Source organism: Saccopteryx leptura, chromosome 3, assembly GCF_036850995.1.
Source record: "Saccopteryx leptura isolate mSacLep1 chromosome 3, mSacLep1_pri_phased_curated, whole genome shotgun sequence".
Taxonomy (NCBI): domain Eukaryota; kingdom Metazoa; phylum Chordata; class Mammalia; order Chiroptera; family Emballonuridae; genus Saccopteryx; species Saccopteryx leptura.
Window position 1 is genome coordinate 143667677 of NC_089505.1, and position 19150 is coordinate 143686826.

Below are 19150 nucleotides of genomic sequence, written 5' to 3' on the forward strand. Positions count from 1 at the left end.
GGACCTTTACAGTTAATAACCAATGAATTCTGCAGATATGTAAACTAAAATTTATATTAAAAGTTAATAAATACTAGGATAAAGGAAAACAGACCAGAATAAGAAAGGTCAGGAGTGTTAGTGCAAGAGTGAAATTTTGAGACAGCTGTCCAGAGTGCAATTTTAAATGTGGTTAGAAAAGGCACCATTGAAATAGCAATATTTGAATTAAGATGACCAAGGTGAAGGCATTCCAGAAAGAGGACACTGCTAGTGTAAAGGGCTAAGGCAGGGAGTTACTGCATATGTTCAAGTGCATTGATAAAGAGGGGAAGAAAGGGTAATGAGAAAAGGTTATAGGTAGCAGAACACTAAGGGTCTCGTAGGTCACGTAAGTACTTTGGCATTTGCTCTGAGTAAATGTGAGGGAATGCTCAGAGTGCTGTGAGCAGTGCAGAGACTTGATCTGCCTCATGATTTAAAAAGCCTCCCTGGCTGCTGCTGTATTGAGAATAGACCATAGGAAGCAAGGTTGTAGCACAGAGGCAGTGAGAGGGTGCTCTACTATTCTTTTGCTGGATAACATATATACCCAAAAAGAGAAACCAAAAGAAAATCAAGAAAAGGAAAGACAAAAAAGCAAACCCCTCTGGCTGTGTAGTGGAAAAGAACCGAGGAAAAATGCCAGAAGAGGAGTTTTAAGCATAAATTGCTATGTAACTTGTGATATGATCCTTTCTTGTGACCTGATAAATTTTTAGAAAGTGCAAAAAGGTATTTTAAATGCACATAATTATGCGTTGTCCATATGAGTAGTTTAGGCTGTTTGGATATTCACTCAGTCTCAAACAGGAACTTAACTGGGGTTTTCCTGAAACCTAGCTTCTTAAATTGATGTCGTCTTGACTTTTTTCTTTAGTAAAAGATACAGCATGTTTCATTTTTCTTTCCTTAGCATAAGATACTAAAAGATTGAAAGTATTTATGCTTTCACACGTCCTAGAAATTATAAATAGGATTCTGACTTTTTTCTCATCAATAAGAATCATTGCCATCAAACAGTGCTCACCTGAGTAACTGTAACACTAATTTATTTAAACAAAATGCTGACTATCTTTTGGACCTCACACCATATGTCACTCTGAAAAGTATACCAGGGGAACAGTGTCCTAACCTTCACAGATCTCACAGCCTTGTAACTAAGAACCATTGCCCTGTATGTGGTAACCGCAGCTGAAAAGATTCATCAGGGTCTGACTCAGAAGGAGAACAGGCTGAGGGCAGAACTCTAGGTAAGAATCTGGTCTTCGCATCCCCGGATTATAATGACTATGGTGTCATTTATTTTATACATTACAGTATGTATTTAGATATGAACACACATTTTAGAAAGAATGTTATTTATTCATATTTGCCAACTCCATTTTACTTTGAGAAAGGGATACATGTTTTTCTTGCCAAATGATTACAGTCCTTCCATAGACACTTTTTTCTGCATCTGCAGAACTACTTTATGTTAGAGTAGTTCCTTCTCTGAGGCTGAAGAAAGCTCCAAGGGCAAGGGGAGTAGAGTGGAAATAAGCAGGGCAGTTCCTTCATTTAGGCAGCGGTGCTCAGGTGAGAGAATATCAGGTAGAATTTAGAAAATCCAGTCGAGAGTTCAGCTTTGCTGCTAACCTTGGGCAAGTGAGTCTCGATTCCTCATCTGTAAAATACTAAGCCCACAGGTTCTTTATAAGGAATAAATTACATACACACACACAAAGATGCCATATAACGGTAGATCACATCAGAGCTGTATCGGGCATACTTTGATTTCTAACACCATTCAATCAATCATTTTAAAATGAATATGTAATTTCTACTGTGTTCCATGAATTGTGCTATACTCTCCAGGATGAACTGCCCTCAAGGGTTTTTAGTGAAGCCTGGGGTGATAAGATGTATGTGTAGGACCCTCTAATAGGATATTAAGAAGATAACAGGATAGGTGCATGAAATTAAAGAAGTTTCTCAGAGGAGAGATAATTCTCTATTCTGATGGCATTAGTGTTCTCATTTCATAAATATTGATGAAACATAAATGTTGACAAGGGTGTTTTCCTCTTCTTTTAAAGTCAAAGTGGGTAGGAAAGTAAGAAAATGGAGAAAAGAAATAAAAGTAGGTTTATAAATGTATTAAATACATGGATTAATTTCAAAATGGCAGTAATTATATTATATTTTTATATTTCACCTTGTTCAAATACAATTTTTAAAATAATAGTATTCATATGCTATTAAATTTAGAAAGGTTGGATAGTTCAGGTGTAATCTTTTATTACAACCTGAGTGCTAATGATTTTAAAGCACCTAGCATTATTTTTAGTATTTTTTAGTATCAATTTTATCTTTGCATAATTATGTTGATTCAACATTAAGACTTTTTCAAAAATTCTCACTATTCTTAAATTGCTACATTTTTTTCTATTTTTCCAGCTCTTGAGAGTATTTTGAGTATTATTGATTTCTTATTAAGACTTCTTTACATTTGCGCCATCATATGAATTATTATTCATTTTTGTAGACAAGTGTTTCTATTAATTTATCTACTCAATTTATGTAGTTTTAAGAGACTTCTTTTCTGAAAAACTCTGAGTTTAGTGAACTTAATTGATTATCTTTTTATTTATTTTTTATTCAGTTAGAGGAGGGGAGACAGAGACACAGACTCCCTCATTTACCACAACTGGGATCCACCTGAAAAGCCCACTTGGGGGTGATGCTTTGCTCATCTGGGGCATTGCTCTGTTGCTCAGTAATCGAGCTTCTCTTAGCACCTGAGGTGGAGACCATGGAGCCATCCTCAGCACCTAGGGCCAACTCACTCCAATAGAGCCATGGCTCTAGGAGATGGCAGGAGGGGAAGAGGAAGATAAAGAGAGAGAGAAGTGAGAGGGGGAGGGGTGAAGAAGCTGATAGGCTCTTCTCCTGTATGCCATGACTGGGAATCAAACCTGGGACATCCACACTAATTGATTATTTCTTTGTGGTTTCAGCAATGAACATATTTATAAATCTTGCATGTTATTTCTTTCTAAATCTTGCAATTATTTTTTTTCTAAAAGGAGCTTGCTATTTCTTATATTGACTCAATTAATTAATAAAATACCTTCATAAAAATAACAAACTTCTGATAAGGTATTATTTTGTGTGTAATATATATATGTATATATATTTATATTTATATTTAAATAGGATATAATTCAGTTTAAAAACTAGAAGCTTGTGAATAGTATGCTGAATTAATTAGAAGCTTGACTTCTTTTCCAATTGCTACACATGCTCTTCTCAATAATCTCATAGATATTTTTGTACAATAATTGTTTGTTACAACCTTGTACAGTAAATTACATACCATCATACATGAGTACAACTACCTAAATGAAGGAACTGTTGTCCTCATTTCCAAGTTATTCTACTTAGCTCCTTCTTAAATCCCAGAGAAGGAACTGCTACCATTAATAGATTCTGGATTTTCAAGAAGTCCATAATAATATGCATCAACTTTGAATTCTATTTCCTTGAAAAAAGATGAAAACAATATACTATTCTGTTTGTCATTTTCTGGACATGTGACATGGCAATGTAAAAGCAGGTTTTTCCCCTCGGACATGATTGATGACTTGTATTTTTGGTAAATCATTACTGCTCTTAAACATCAGGCACCTGGCTCTTTCCCAGCTTAACGGTATGTCATCTATCCTTCTGTTCTGTTAAACATTTCACTCTCCTTTTAAGCCACTTAAGTGTGGTTGATATGTGATTTCTTTTCACAATAATCTTGCTATTTAATTTCAGTTTGTCATTATTAACTATTGACTCAACATATTTGGCTGAGATAATTGGGTATTGATTATTTTTGTACTGTCATTTGCAGTCCAAATCAGATCTTTGTAAACACTTGAGATTCTTTCTAATGGCTATTGTATACTTGCTATGTATGCATAGTTCTAGTCTGGGATTAGGTTCGCTGTGCTGAATTCAGGCTCAATTTCCCTTAAAAGAAAACAGCAACTCAGTGATAAAGCAAGAGTACTCTTCACTGCTTCTTCAACTCTTCTTTTTTTCCTAAATTCTAAGCAAAATATGGAATTCTGAAACTCAGCAGAGGTGGGGTGGGGAGTGGAGGAAGGAAGGCCACTGGGGCTTTATAATTTTGTGAGGATTGATAGTCATAGCATGCTGCCACCTTATTCTTTTTCTCTGGACAGAGCAGACTATAAAACATTACTATTTCCAAAAATAATATAGCAGTCTTATTTTTCCTTTTTTTCACATGCATGCTTAAGCACAATTATGTTTTTTAATCCCTTTCTTTTTATTTTAGTTTGCCATGAGTTATTTCTGTTGCATTTTAAGACCTACAGAAGCATCATTCAAAGTGATGAAAATTTATATTCAATATTTTAAAATTTCTTGACTATGACTCACTTGGTAAGAATCCTATTCTAGGAGACACTAGAAAAACTAAATAACTGACAGTATTATCTATACACAGTGGTATCGTGAAATGAAGGTTGAAATTTGAGAGTCAAAGGACCAAAGTTCAAGCAAGTCCTTACTCTGGCTTTCCTGTGTTACTTTGCATATGTCACTTAATTGTCAGACTTCCAGTTGTCTCCTCCATAAATAGTGATGTACTGATACCAACTTCAGAATTGCCATCAAAATTAAATAAGGTAAATTATGGAATAGTATTGTGATAGCTGTAGTACTTGATATCAAAACCTTCAAATAATTTAGACTCTATGTGAGTAAAAGACAAAAACATTAAAACGGAGACTAATACTAACAGAAAAATCACTGGTTACTCTTCCAAACATTCAGTAGATATATAATATGAGCTATTCAGAAGGCAAGCATTGAATGTGAAATCATTGGATTTGTTTCTGAGTGGAATTGGGACTTCAAAGTGGAAATGGATCTTCAAAGATAGGTAAAAATTTGTAATATAAAAATAGAATATTCTAAGTGTTCCCACCGGGAAGCAGCCAACTTTAATAATTCATTAATTCATTAAACCATTTGTTAAATATTTATGAAGTATTTACCGTAGTCTACTGTGCTGTGTCAGGGAACATTGTGGAGGATGAAGTGGCTACGAATAGAAAAAAAGTGCTTGACTTTTGTGACATGGTATACATTTTAATCTTTGGAATCTGACAAATGAAAAGATAGTACCCTCTTTACCACAGGCTGACTAATAGGGTGACTTTTCATGATTGTAGTCAACATTGTATTATGGCTTTGTACTTAACAGAAATGCTCCTGGACAGTCATGGCCAAATTTGAAGGCAATAAAGGCTGCCATTTTTTTACTCTATATCTTACTAAGCTTCCTAGTTATATTGATTACCAAATTAAATAAAAGAGATTGTATTTACTTATAGACATGCAGTTTATTGTGCCCAATTCTGCTTATAAGCAAGTTAAATAAAAGCACAGTGAAATGCCAGACTGATTTTTTGAAAATGTCTGCATTTGTTCAAGATTATTTAGTTAAACATTATTAAAACATAAGTAAAATTTTTACTTTCCTAGAAACTAATAAGTCAAGCATATTTACTTTTTGTAATTTATCTTATGTTCACTTAACTGAATAAAATAATTTCTTAAGGAGTTCTCAAGAGCCTCCAGAGCATAAAGCAGAGGGACTTGCAAATACTCAACTCATTGCTGTATACAGACCCTCATTTAGAGCTTATCTGAATTGTCTATTTATCTAATAAATCCATTTAAACACTATTTATTTCTAGTTTGGGATGTGCTTACAAAGCGGCAAATATAATAAACTTAATTAAAGGGGGAAAATAGCTTTGAATATCTTTGGTAACTTGTAAACAAAATAAGTTGACTTTACATTTTTTTTTTAAGTGAGAGGAGTGGAGATAGACATACTCCCACTTGTGCCCCAACCGAGATCCACCCAGCAACCCTGTTCTGGGGCAATGTTTGGACCAACTGAGTCATCTTCAGCTCCCGGGGCTGATGCTCGAACCAATCAAGCCACTGGCTGCAGGAGGGGAAGAGGGAACGAAGGGGAAGAGGGAGGCAGAGAGAAGCAGATGGTCACTTCTTCTGTGTGCTCTGACTGGGAACTGAACCCAGGATGTCCATATGCTGGGCTGATGCTCTATCCACTGAGTAAAACTTGCCAGAGCCTGATTTTACATTTTAATTGATTTCTTTGATATCATGATAAGTGACTTTTCTTGGTCATAATCTTTGTCTACTGATGGGGGCATCTGGTCCCTACAGAGTTACATCACACTAAGGCGAGCAGCCCCCTGATGAACTCTCACCCTTCCCCTCTGATTCCCTACACCCTGCAGCAAAGGGAGCCTGCCCTCTGATCACTTGGCCACCTTGATGACTGGTGGAGAGAGCAATCCGAGAGGTGACTGTTGAGTGTAAGGTTTTTCTGCCAGGAGAGTGTGAGGTGGGGCTTGTGGATGGCTAAGGGAAAGCACATGGGTTGGGGTAATAGAGAGAATCTTATCTGGAGAGTCACTCCCTAGTTTGACTACCTGGCTCACATCCAGTAATCAAGAACATATCCTTGCCCTTGTGGCACTATTAATGAAGATTCATTCATTCAAACAACAAATACTTCATGAATGCCAAATGCTGTGCTAAGTTCCTCCATTAGAGTAGAGAATAAAACTGAAATTGTCCTGCCTTCCTGGAGCTTACTACAGGAGAAAGGCAGACACTAAACATAAATTACAGAAGATTAATGTATGATTGCCATTTGTAGTAAGTGCTGTGATGGAAAACTCCAGGCTGTGAGATAGAACCGATTATACTTGGGGACCTAATTAGACATAGGGATCAAAGTGATAGCGATACTATCACAAAGACTGGAAGGATGATTAGCAGTTATTCAGATAGAATAGGAGGAGGATCAGTTGAGGCAAATGATTAGTACCTGTAGAGGCCTGAATAGGAAGGCGTTTTCAAGGCACTTAAGATGTGCTAAGAGAATGTCACAACTGAAAACCAGAGGTGCATGAAAAAGTGTGTTTCTGCAAGAAGGTTCTCAGGATGTTACTGTGAGCCATGTCACAGTAGACTTGGCTCACAGTAACTTCAGTGAGGAGTTAACTCCTTCATTTGTCTGCAAAGCCCTTCATACAGAACACCTTTCTAAGACTTTACTTACCTACTCTTGTTGACTTTAATTCAGAAGTCTCCAGTGGAGATTTGTAATTTTGTCAGACCATGTGCTGAATAGGGGCTTCTAGATATGCTGTCTGTTTATTACAGTAATAAGTGTGGCTATTGAAATTCAAATAAAGTAAAATTCAATAAAATTTCAAACTCACAAATCCAGTGTCTCAGGCACACTAGCCATGTTTCAAACTCTCAATTACTGAAAATAGCTAGTAGCTTCCGTATTGGACAGCACAGATATTAAATATTTACATCATTGCAGAAAGTCTATTGCACTGTTCACATGGTAGTTATTAACATGGGCTCTGGAGTCATACAATTCTGTATAAAAATTCTGATATTTGCAACTCATTCATTGTATAATCCTAAGCAAATTGCTTAACATCTCTGAGCCTCAGGTTAACCTGGATAGAATAAGAATGGCAGAGATAATACATATAGAAAGAACCTAACACAGCACCTGGCACATAATAGACATTTTAGAAATATAAATTACACCTGATACGGCTATTCTTTTAATCCAACTCTCTATCTTCTAGTGACTCCATCATTCTCCATCTTCCTTCTCCATCTAGTGTAAATGCATTTCAACCATATTTCCACCCAAGCTTTATTTTCCTTAGTCACTAGTCACATCCCCAATCCAATGCACAATTTGACCTCAATTTAAACTTATCTTCTGTTTCAGCTGTCTGACAAACCTTATTGAAGGAAATTATTTCACTCTTGAAATTATAATCCTTCAGGTTCATCTGGTTGACCTTCAGGTAACTTGGCAAACCTTTAACTATACCTCTGGCTACTCTGTTCATTTTTGGTAATACCTGTTCTGGTGGCAGTCACCACCCCGGACCCTCACCTCACCTCTGCATCAGCAGGTGACTATCTCCTGGAATTATTGAACTTCTCTCTCTTACATCTACAAGTGTATATATTTTATTTACATGGGTTCCCAAATGTCAGTGTTGGAACCAGTGTAAGGTGACTTTAGAAGCACTTGATTAATATTAAAAAATACATCCACCTTGACCTGACCCCAGCTTACTGGGGAAAAAAATCTTTAGTATTGGAAATGGGAGCATCTGTATTTGTTTACATTTCCTCCGGTGATTTTGTGACCTAAGTTTAAGAGACTCATGGACAATTTTGCTTGTAATCTGTGATTGGGTTTTTTTTTTTTTTCATTCTTTTCAATATTAATCTGGCTGTCTCTGTTTCCTCCCTGCAGTTGACATGTAGGCTGCACTTCTCAGAGCTCTTCAATGAGCTGTTAGAGCATCTGTCTTGCCTGTGGTCATCACACTTAATCTCTTCTTGCTGGAACTGTTAACACACTCCTGCTGGTGTCTTGCCAGATTTGAGAAAAGCTAGAATAGCTCCTTTGCTCTGTCCTGGCTGTGCTCCAAGACTTGATTGTTAGCTGTTCTGTCTGCCCATTTAATGCAAACTGTAGTTCATGGATGACACTGGTGGAAGGGTTCAAGCAGCTGGACATGTAACCTCTGAAAGATGGAAGTCCCACAGTCATCTATAATAGTTTAGATGTGAACATTGCTCTGTAAAACTTTTAATTTGATTCAGAGTGTTTTTACTGGGCATAACATTTAGCATTCCAGAGAAGAAAAAGGACCATTAGTGCTGTTTTAAAATGCTTTCAACTATTAGTGTGCTGTTTATGTAACTTATAGTGAGTTTTGTTGACCCCAGTTATCTTTTTTGCTGGTTCACAAAAACTTAAAATGAACCACACATTTCAGTGAAAATAGCTAAATGATCAAAAATCAACATATAATTAGAAGATCAACATATATACACATATATTTGTATTATATTTATAATATATATACTATTTATATATGTATATATTAATGTAAGTATTACTATTATGTTTAATAAAAAGTTTATTATAGGCCCTGGCTGGTTGGCTCAGTGGTAGAGTGTCAGCCTGGCGTGTGGATGTCCTGGGTCTCATTCTTGGTCAGGGCACACAGGCGAAGTGACCATCTGCTTCTCCACTCCTCCCCCTCTCCTTCTCTTTCTTTCTTTCTTCCCCTTCTGCAGTTATGGCTCCATTGGTTCCAGTGAGTTATCCCTGGGGACTGTGCTGAGGATGGCTCCCTGAAACCTGCCTCAAGTGGTAAAAATAGCTCGGTTTCCAAGCAATGGCCCACAATGGACAGAGTGTCTCTAGGTAAGGGTCTTGCCAGATGGATCCTGGTTCAGGCACATTTGAGAGTATGTCTCTCTGACTCCCCTTCTTTCACTTAAAAAAATATTTCATCATAATTAAATTATGCCTTACATAGTAGAAATTCAACTATTCAGTCTCCTAGTGAAATTATTTCCATGACTCTATGATTATTCATAATTCTTTTTCTATTGTTTATTGTGAGGGGAGGGGAGATACAGAGACAGATTCCCACATGTGCCTCAACCGGGATCCACCCAGTGAACCCCATCTGGGGCTGATGCTTACAACTGAGCTATATTTTAGCTTCTGAGGAAGAGGTACTATGGAGCCTAGGGAATGTGCTCAAATCAATCAAACCATGGCTGCTGGAGAGGAAGAGAGAGAGAGAAGGGGGAGGGGAAAGGGGGAGAAGCAGATAGTCACCTCTCTTGTGTGCTGTGGCCAGAATTGAACCTGGAACTTTTATACACTGGGTCAATGCTCTACCACTGAGCCAACCGACCAAGACCATATTCATAATTCTTTATTTAATAAAGCCCAGTTTTTCTATGTTTTCTAACATACTAGACATTTAAAATTTTCATATATGATTTCATTTTTATTTGTGATAATTATGATAAATAATACTGACATTTTCTGAGCTCTTAAATTATGACAGACACAATGTAAAGAATTTTATTTATATTAACATAATTAATCCTCACAACAATCCTATGAGGAAGCTGTTATCCCTATTTACTTATGAGAAAATTAAGGCACAAAGTACATATTTTTTTCTGAAGTCATTCTTTAAAATGCAGAATTAGAATTTGAGTCCAGGTTGTCTGATTCCAGAATAAGCTCATCACACTTAGGCTGTGTTCCATTTCTATAACTGTGTAATCTGCAGATATGCTTGTGAGTATTCCCAGAGTCCAGGTTTTGGGCACCATGATTCCTGGGGAGTTGACAGGGGAATCTTTGCTGCCAATAGCAACCATATAATGAAATTTTATTGATGCCTTATTCCTACTTTATGACTTGTGTTTCAATTTTATGACATACACTCAAACATAGTTAGATGGAAATTAACAAGACCACTTTTGTTTTCATCTTTGATTGTCAGAGATATAAAAGGAAGAAAAATAGCTCATCCAAGAGAGTGGTTTACATAGATTTCCAACCATGATAAGTTGCTATTTCTCATCAGAGTGTAATCATGATGAGAAAATTGGTTTCTAAAATTGCATCACAATTTTATGTACACATTTGCATGTGCAGGTTATGCTGTCTTATATAATTTTGAGATTATAAATACTAGTTATTAATTATTAGTTCACTTAAATTATTGTTAGATCATCATAAAACTTCATTTATTTGCTGAAATATAATGAAAACTGCACATAGATTTAATTCAAGAGACATAAGCTAGAACATTTATATAATTTAATTTATATGGCCAAGCCTCAGGGTGAAACTGTTAGGACAGGCTTGCAGAATATTCAAGAAAAATAACTATTTTTTTCTCACTGAAATGAGCTTCACCTGAAACTAAGCTTCAAGTGATCATTGCACATTGAGAAACATTTTCTTGTACTGCATATACATAGGCGTGAAAATATAAACACACACACACTCACACAAATACATAAAGCATTTTCTACATGTAACTAGACTGATTTTAGAAAGTATTTTTAAAAGGTTTTTTTCTTTATATTGATTGATTTTAGAGTGAGAGGAAAGAGAAGGAGAGAGAGAAATATCAATTTGTTGTTCCACTTATTTATGCATTCATTGATTGATTCTTATATGCACCCTTACCAGAGATTGAACCTGTAACCCTGGCATATTGAGATAACACTCTACCCAACTGAGCTACTGGGCCATGGCTTTGAACAAATAATTTTTAAAACCAGTGACAGGCCCTGGCCGGTTAGCTCAGTGGTAGAGCTTTGGCCTGGCATGTAGAAGTCCTGGGTTCAATTCCTAGTCAGGGCACACAGGAGAAGCGACCATCTGCCTCTCCATGTTTCCCCTCTTTTCTCTCTCTCTTTCTCTCTTCCCTCGCGCACAGCCATGGCTCGATTGGTTTGAGAGAGTTGGCTGTAGGTACTGAGATGGCTTTGTGGCCTCCACCTCAGGCACTAAAAATGGCTCAGTTTCTGGGAAACAGAGCAAAGCCCCAAATGGGCTGAGCACCGCCCCCTAGTGGGATTGCCAGGTGGATTTTGGTTGGGGCACATACGGGAGTCTGTCTCTCTGCCTCCACTTCTCTCACCAAAAAAAAAAAAAAAAAAAGACAGTGACAGTTTCCCACAGAATTAGTATTATATTACTATTCCAGTGAAAAAGGTTATTCATCTCATATTTCACATATTTTAAAGAATGCTTTTATGATATTGTCCTGACCTAATTTTCCTCTCTGGACACCAGAAATACAATCCTCTGTATCACTAATCTTAAAAGACTTACTATCACAATAACCCATTACAACCATGTGGTTTTTAAAGGTATACATGTGATCAAACAACACAGTTATCAAAACCAATGATATCTCATTACAATAATTACATAGATGTTAAGAAGCTATGTTTATATTTTCAAAATGATAAATGTCATCATTTTGTTATGAATTTTCAAATCCTGAGCACTCAGTAGTTTTTTAAATTTTATTAAAATGAGTATACACTGATGGTAAAAAAGAACTATAAAGTTTACTGAAACTAGAAAATACTGATCACAAAATATATGCTGTTAAATATGCTAACCCAAATTGCATTTGATGCATTTATTATATTCTGGATGACAACATTGCTATCTCACTAGTAACTGAGACATACTATATTAACCACCTTTTCAAAAAGTCACAATTACAGTATTAGAGTTAGAAAATTCCTCCCAATTTAGTCATTATCATGAAATGCAGCAATTCCTCTTTTGAAACTGATATTCTGAATATTAGTGAAAGATACTTTTTTTTTCTAAAGGGTGACTTGATTTTTGATAAATGTGTTTTCTTTATAATTAATCACTCTTTAGTCTATAGTTTCTGCCTTAGCTATAAAAAAATACCACTTACTGGGTAGCTTACACAACAGAAATTTATTTCTCACAGTTTTAAAGCTGAGAAACCTTAAATCAAAGTACCAGCAGATTAGTTTCCTGGTGAGAGCACTCTTTCTGATTTGCAGATGGCTACCTTCTCACTGTGTCCACATAGACCAGAGAGAGAGAGAGAGAGAGAGAGAGAGGGAGAGAGAAATCTCCAGTCTCTTTTCCTGTTCTTCTAAGGACACTAATCCAATCATGGTCATCCATCTAACCTTAATTACCTCCTAATGGCATCACCTCCAAATACTATCACACTGGGGCTTCGGGCTTCACGATATGAATTTGGAAGGGGGGGCACAAACATCCAGCCCATAACAGTTTCATATGGTATTTCTACATTTTAAAAATCAGAATGTCTTAGAAAAGTCATGCACTTTCCAGTTGACCACAGTTCGTGCCACGGGACTGAATGAGTGCTATGTATTCAATGATGTTGTATCATAAGCATTTGTAGATAGTTGAAGTATTAACTCTTGATTTAAACCATTTATCTTCTCAATATTTATGAAGGTACTAATATACTCTTTCGATTTTCTTTTATAGGATGGAGAACCTAATAAGGGGAAGGAATCCCCCACAATATCAGAGAAGTCCTTGTAAAGAAGTTCGTGCAGCACTTCGAAAGAGGCCTGAAGAGGAGTGTAAGTGTTTTGATAGGATTAACTATGTTCAAGATCATGGGTAGTTGACTTTTTTATACCTACTGCCCACTTTGTTATCTCTGTTAGTAGTAAAATTTTCTAACCGCCCACCAGTTCCATAGTAATGGTGATTTATAAAGTAGGGAAGTAACTTTACTTTATAAAATTTATGATATAAAACGGAGTTACAGCAAATTAAAGCATATAATAATAATTACTTACCAAGTACTTTATGTCGGATTTTCGCTAAGTTTGGCAGAATAAATCTTTATAAAACAACTTACTATAGTTAAATCTATCTTTTTATTTATACTTTGGTTGCTCCGCTACTGCCCACCATGAAAGCTGGAACACCCACTAGTGTAGGGACCAGGTTGACTACCACTGTTCTAGATAGAATTTAAGGAGGAGCGTTGAAAAACTAAAAGAGTTGACCTTTAAGTAATTAATATAAAAATAGTGGTACTTAATAAATACTTGCTGAATCAAATTATATTTGTTTTTAAAATGTATTGTCACATGGTATGTGGATTCAGATACTATGCACATTGGTAAAATGCTCTCTTGATAGCTAGGTTTTCAATGAAACTGAAAAAGACTGCGTAATCTACCACATCTTTCTTAGATAGCCATATTATGAATATTAATGTTTCTCAGGAGTACTGAAGTTAAAAAAAGCTTTTTGAAATGTATTTAAAATTAACATTCTGTAGTTTACTTTGACCACAATGCTCTTTCAACATTTTTTTTAAAACTGAGGACTCTGGAAAACACTTCAACTGTGTTAGAATAAAGAATAAATATCTAGTGGTAAATATACACCCCTTGAATGAAGAGAAACAGTTGAGTTAGTAGCATTTAGAAAAATATTTTGGAAGATAGAAGGCTTGTGTCCCACCATAAACTCATGTTATTTCATCTTCATATTCTTACCTATCACAGCACATAAGTGTCTGTAGATTTTATTAAAATATTTCTAGTTGTTAGCATTTTGGAAATGTTTGAGATAATATTTACATTTTAAGTTTCTTTTTTAAAATTTTTATTTGTGTATTGGTTTGAGAGAGAGAGAAAAACATCAGTTTGCTCTTTTACTCTATGTATTCATTGGTTGATCCTCATATGTGCCCTGACTGGGATGAGCCTCTAACCAATTGAGCTATCCAGCCAGAGCACATTTTAAGTTTCTAAGGTGACCTATAATACTAACTTTCCTTATGGTCTTTGCATAAAATTATTGTCAGGGAAATAAACCACATTCCATTATGGCAAAATTTATCTCAACTTTGTCCTTTTCTGAGAACTTTCCTTTAATAAGGATAGAGCTAATGCAGTGGGTTCATTAGCATGTATAGTTTAATAGACTTTTAAGATTACATTGGATTATAAATTAGTTTGAATTACACAGTTCTGAGTAAAGACCAAGTGCATTAAATCTGGGCACACTCATGGCAAGTAGAGTGTTTTGGTTTTGTTCTACTTCATTATATAGTCAATGGACAACCTGATTTGGTTGGCATTTATATCATTCAATGTAGTGCTAGTTTTAATTGGTATATATATATAGCTTCTAACACTATAAACAATATCTAATATCTAAAACTAAACTTTCGAAATGAAGATTGAGCTCATGGGTGTCTTAAAATAAAAACCATAAGATGCAGACAGACTCCTGCATTTTTTATTGAGTTCATAGAAAAGCTTTTGGGGTTTCTCTTCTGTGCTAGTTTATCATAGTCAGCTTAGTCTCTGGTATAATTTTTCAGATTTCATTTAAAAGTTTATAAGAGACTTTTGTATTTAAATCTATAGTTTATTCTTGTGTGTAGCTATGGAAAATACTATTGATATTTTAATAGAAGTTTGTAAAAAGCTATTGCGAGCTCAATAATAGCTACAAGGAGTTTATACACAGAAATCATACTTAGGGATCATTTTAGTTCTTAGGTAGTGTGTGTTAATAGCAACTAATCATTCAAGCCTTCACTCATTTCCATTACTGTATATATCAAGAGCCTCAGGAGTGTGGAAATGTCCAGAGTACTTCAGAAGGGTAAAAGCCTTTCTACAACTCAAGCAACTTGTCTGTAATTGGCCCTCAAGGAAAAGGCTGGGGTGGTTTTCTCTTAAGCTTGCATTACCACCAGAATATCCCAATTATCTTAGAGCTGAAAGACCTAGAGATAATGTGGTTAAATGGATTTGTTGTGTAGGTGAGAAAGCAAAGCCCTGGTGGTGGAGTGGTTTGAAGGAGGTGGCACAGTGTATTTACTATTTAACATATGCAAAGTAAGTTTTCAGGTCTCTTGTATTCCGTTGATTTAGGCCAGAGGTTGACCAGCAATGGTCTATTGAACAAATTCAGCCTGACACCTGTTTCTGTAAATAAAGTCTTAATTGAAACACAGCCCTCTCCTGTTTACTGAGGTACTGTGTACAGCTGCTTTTGCACCGCAGGGGAAGAGTTCAGTAGTCGTGACCAAACTATATGGCCCACAAAGTAAAAAATATTTACCTGATTCTTTAGAGAAAAGGGTTTTTTAACCCTGGCATGGGCCAGTAATTCTTAAAATGTGTTCTCCAAACCAGCAACAGCATCTGGGAACTTGTTAGAAATGCAACTCCCATCTACAGAATCAGAGTCAGGTCCAGTGATCTGTGTGTTTTGAACTTTCTACATGAGATTCTGATGCAAGCTCAAGTTTGAAAACCACAAGCCTGAGTCAAATGACTGGTGCAGGTAATGTTAAATCCCAATGGATGTAAAATACTAACAATTATAGGCATATTTCATAGCTAAGTCTTATTGTTTTCTAAGGTGCATAGTGTAACTGATGCTTGCATTATAACAAGAAAGTCCTTATCAAATGAATTGTGGCAGTCAGCACCATTTTTGAAATATGACTACAGGAATTCAGCTGGATTGGCTGTTACGGAACAGGAACAACATAATGAGAAGTGAGAAACCTATAAAATATTCTTTTCTGGAGAAGATTTAATCACCCCTTGTTAGTACAATGAACAGTCGTTATCCTATTGCAGATCAGTGCTGGATCCCTAAGAAAGAAGCCTTTTTATTTACAGATAGGAGAAGCATATTAAATTAACTAATTAAGATATTAAATATAAAGTCATACATTATGGTTTATTCTATAATGTGACAGTTAATGTGACCAGGTACAGGATTCTCATTATTGTTTTAATCTAAGACTTAGTTTACTTATTTGAAAAGTGATAGACCCTCTTTGAGAATTAAAGGAGATTGACTAAGTATTTGGTACAGGCCTTATGACACAGCAAATTTTCTTTCATCTCTTTCTTTTTACTTGTTATTATTGTTATTTTTCAAAATAATCATATGGGTGAGCATAATAAACTATGTTTCTAATCATAGATACAAAAATGCACAGAAATCACTACCACTAATTTTAGAGACAGTAGTACATGGCAAGCAACAGGATTCAAACAGATGACAGAAAGCTGAAATTCTTGCAGCTGTGTCATAGTAATGCATGTTAGATAGTAATTGGTCTCCCACAATGACATAGTTTTTTCTAATCATTCTAAAAATTTAATACACGATGTACACAAAACTTGTTGGTTAACTCCCATGGAAAACTGTCACCTTAGAAAATCATCAGAAAGGCAAATGGTAATGGCTCCCCTTTACTGAGAACAGAAACAGTAGAACTTAACTCAGTCAGAGGATTCTGTCTGAGATTCAAGAAGAGCCCTCTTCCATTTAGAAATATTGCATATAGGAAGGTTTTACTAAGTACCATGATTCATAATGCTTTCTTTTATAATATTTTATACTCTTTTACAATATTTCTAATGTGAAGGTCAGCATTAGGTCACCAGATGTAAGTCTTAACCAATTATTTCATGTGAATTATATATATAGATAGATATATATATCTATATATATCTATATATATATGCTGCATCTTGCATAACAAAGCAAATTTTTAGTAAAATAGTTTCTTATGAAAGACAGACTTTTAAACATGTTCAAGTTATTGCCCATTAAAAAACAAAAATAAGATGTTTGTTCTCAAAACCACAGTCCCATTCAGCTACATCCCTTCATTTTTGCTCTATTTCCAGGTAAACCTCTCTAAAGAGTCATTTATTTTCACTCCATTTTCTTACTTCTCACTCCTCCCAAACACATGCAGCCTAGCTCCTCCGTGGTCACTCTGTGGAAACAACTGTCATTCACACCACCAATAATCTATTTATGTTGCTGTGTTAGTTTTCTGTCACTGTGTAACAAAATACCACAAAGTTAGCAGCTGAAAACAGCACTCATTTATTATCTCGCAGTTTCAATGTGTCAGGAGTCCAGGTATGGCTTACCTGGGTTCCCTGCCTTAGAGTCCTACAGGCTGACCTCTCATCAGAGCTCAATTGAGGAAGAATCCAGGTTCAAGCTTAGGCTGTTGACAGAACTTGTTTCCTTATGGTCGTGTGACCAAGAGCCCTGCTTTTTGCTGACTTCCAGCTAGAGGTCACCTTTAATTTTTGAAGACCTCCTGCAGTGCTTGCTTATATGTACCTTCTAAATATGACTTTTCACTTCCTTGAGCCAGCAAGCAGACAGAGCCCTGTCCTTTTATAAAGGAATTTTGCCCAATTAAGCCAAGCTCATCAAGATGTTCTACTTTTGAATAGTTACGATTTGGAAATTTAACTACACCATCACCTTTTTCCATATTCTGTTGGTTAGAAGAAGGTCATAGGTCCTGCTAATCCAAGGGGAGGGAATGACACAGGGCTTGAATGCTGGGGGTGTGATGATCATGGGGCCATCTTAGAATTCTGCTGACGACTTGCTAAATCCATGAAGCACTTTTTTTCAATGCTCTTCTTACTTACCTTCTTAGCTGAAATCAATATCGTTGATCATTTCCTCCTTTGGAAAGCCTTCTGATGCCTCGGCTACCATAATACAACACTCTCCTGGTTTTCCTCTGTCTCTATTTCTTTGCATATGCAACTTTCTCTTTTCAGCTACTACATGTTAGAATTTCTGAAAACTGTTTGAAGTCTTGTTCTAAATATACGCTCTCCATGGACTGTCTCATTACACCCACACCATCAGTTATTCCTGTAATCAGATGACTCACAAAGTAATACCTCCAACCCATACAGCTCTCCATATATCAATATCTACTTTACACCAACTCTTGGATATTTTGCCAGTGCCTCAAACTCACCAAATCCATTATCTTTCTCTTAAAATCTGTGTTTCTTCCAGTACTTTTGGTGGGTTAATTAGGTGCTCTTAAACATTTTCGTTCAAAGGACATAATTCTATGAGTCATCTTTCATATCTTCTCTTTTTCCCTCTGACATTCACTATAATTGCAAGGCCTATAATTTCACCTTCTATGTATGTTGTGAACCCATTCATAGTTCACCTCCTCTGCAAAAATTCTAAGATTCTACCAGATATTTCTGTAAGTGACTTCCCTATTTTTGTTCTCAACACTTTTATCTTAAAATGATTCAATGGTCACTGCTCATTCAGGAAAGACATAAGCCTTACTATAGTTTATAGGACTTGCATAGTGTGGCTTCTACCCACCCCTTCACCTTCATCTCACACTTTGTGCCCTTGCCCTTTGTGTTACAACCACATGGGTGGTTTATTAATTCAGTGATAGGAACACAGAATATACACTGCTCACAATAATTAAGGAATCAAGGAACGTGCCGATACTCCAGTGCTTTCAGCCTTTTGTATGGTGCATTTTCACCAATGAAATAAACATTGGTTTTGCATCTATTTTGCATAATTGAACAACTTTCTTTGATTTGTCATTTGCTTTTCTGATGTTCTTGTTTAGTAAAAAAAAATCAAATGCTTCTTTTTTTTTATTACTTCATATTCATTTTGAAATATCCCCTAAATTTTGAGAGAAGTAACATTTTAAAATGTTATAGAACCAGAGAATATCAACAAAAAATTACTCTGGAAAAGAAGAGTAGACTTTTGGAAAATAATAAACGCAGAAACTAGAAGAAAAAT

General features: G+C 35.8%; 1 protein-coding gene across 1 annotated transcript in view; it reads left to right on the forward strand.

The window, feature by feature from the left end:
• LRRC7 (leucine rich repeat containing 7) overlaps nt 1-19150 on the forward strand; it is a 595608-nt gene that overhangs the window by 123404 nt on the left and 453054 nt on the right. Inside the window, exon 2 of the mRNA XM_066376553.1 lies at nt 13019-13116. Coding sequence (XP_066232650.1) covers nt 13019-13116 — 98 coding nt within the window. The remainder of the gene's footprint in view (nt 1-13018; nt 13117-19150) is intronic.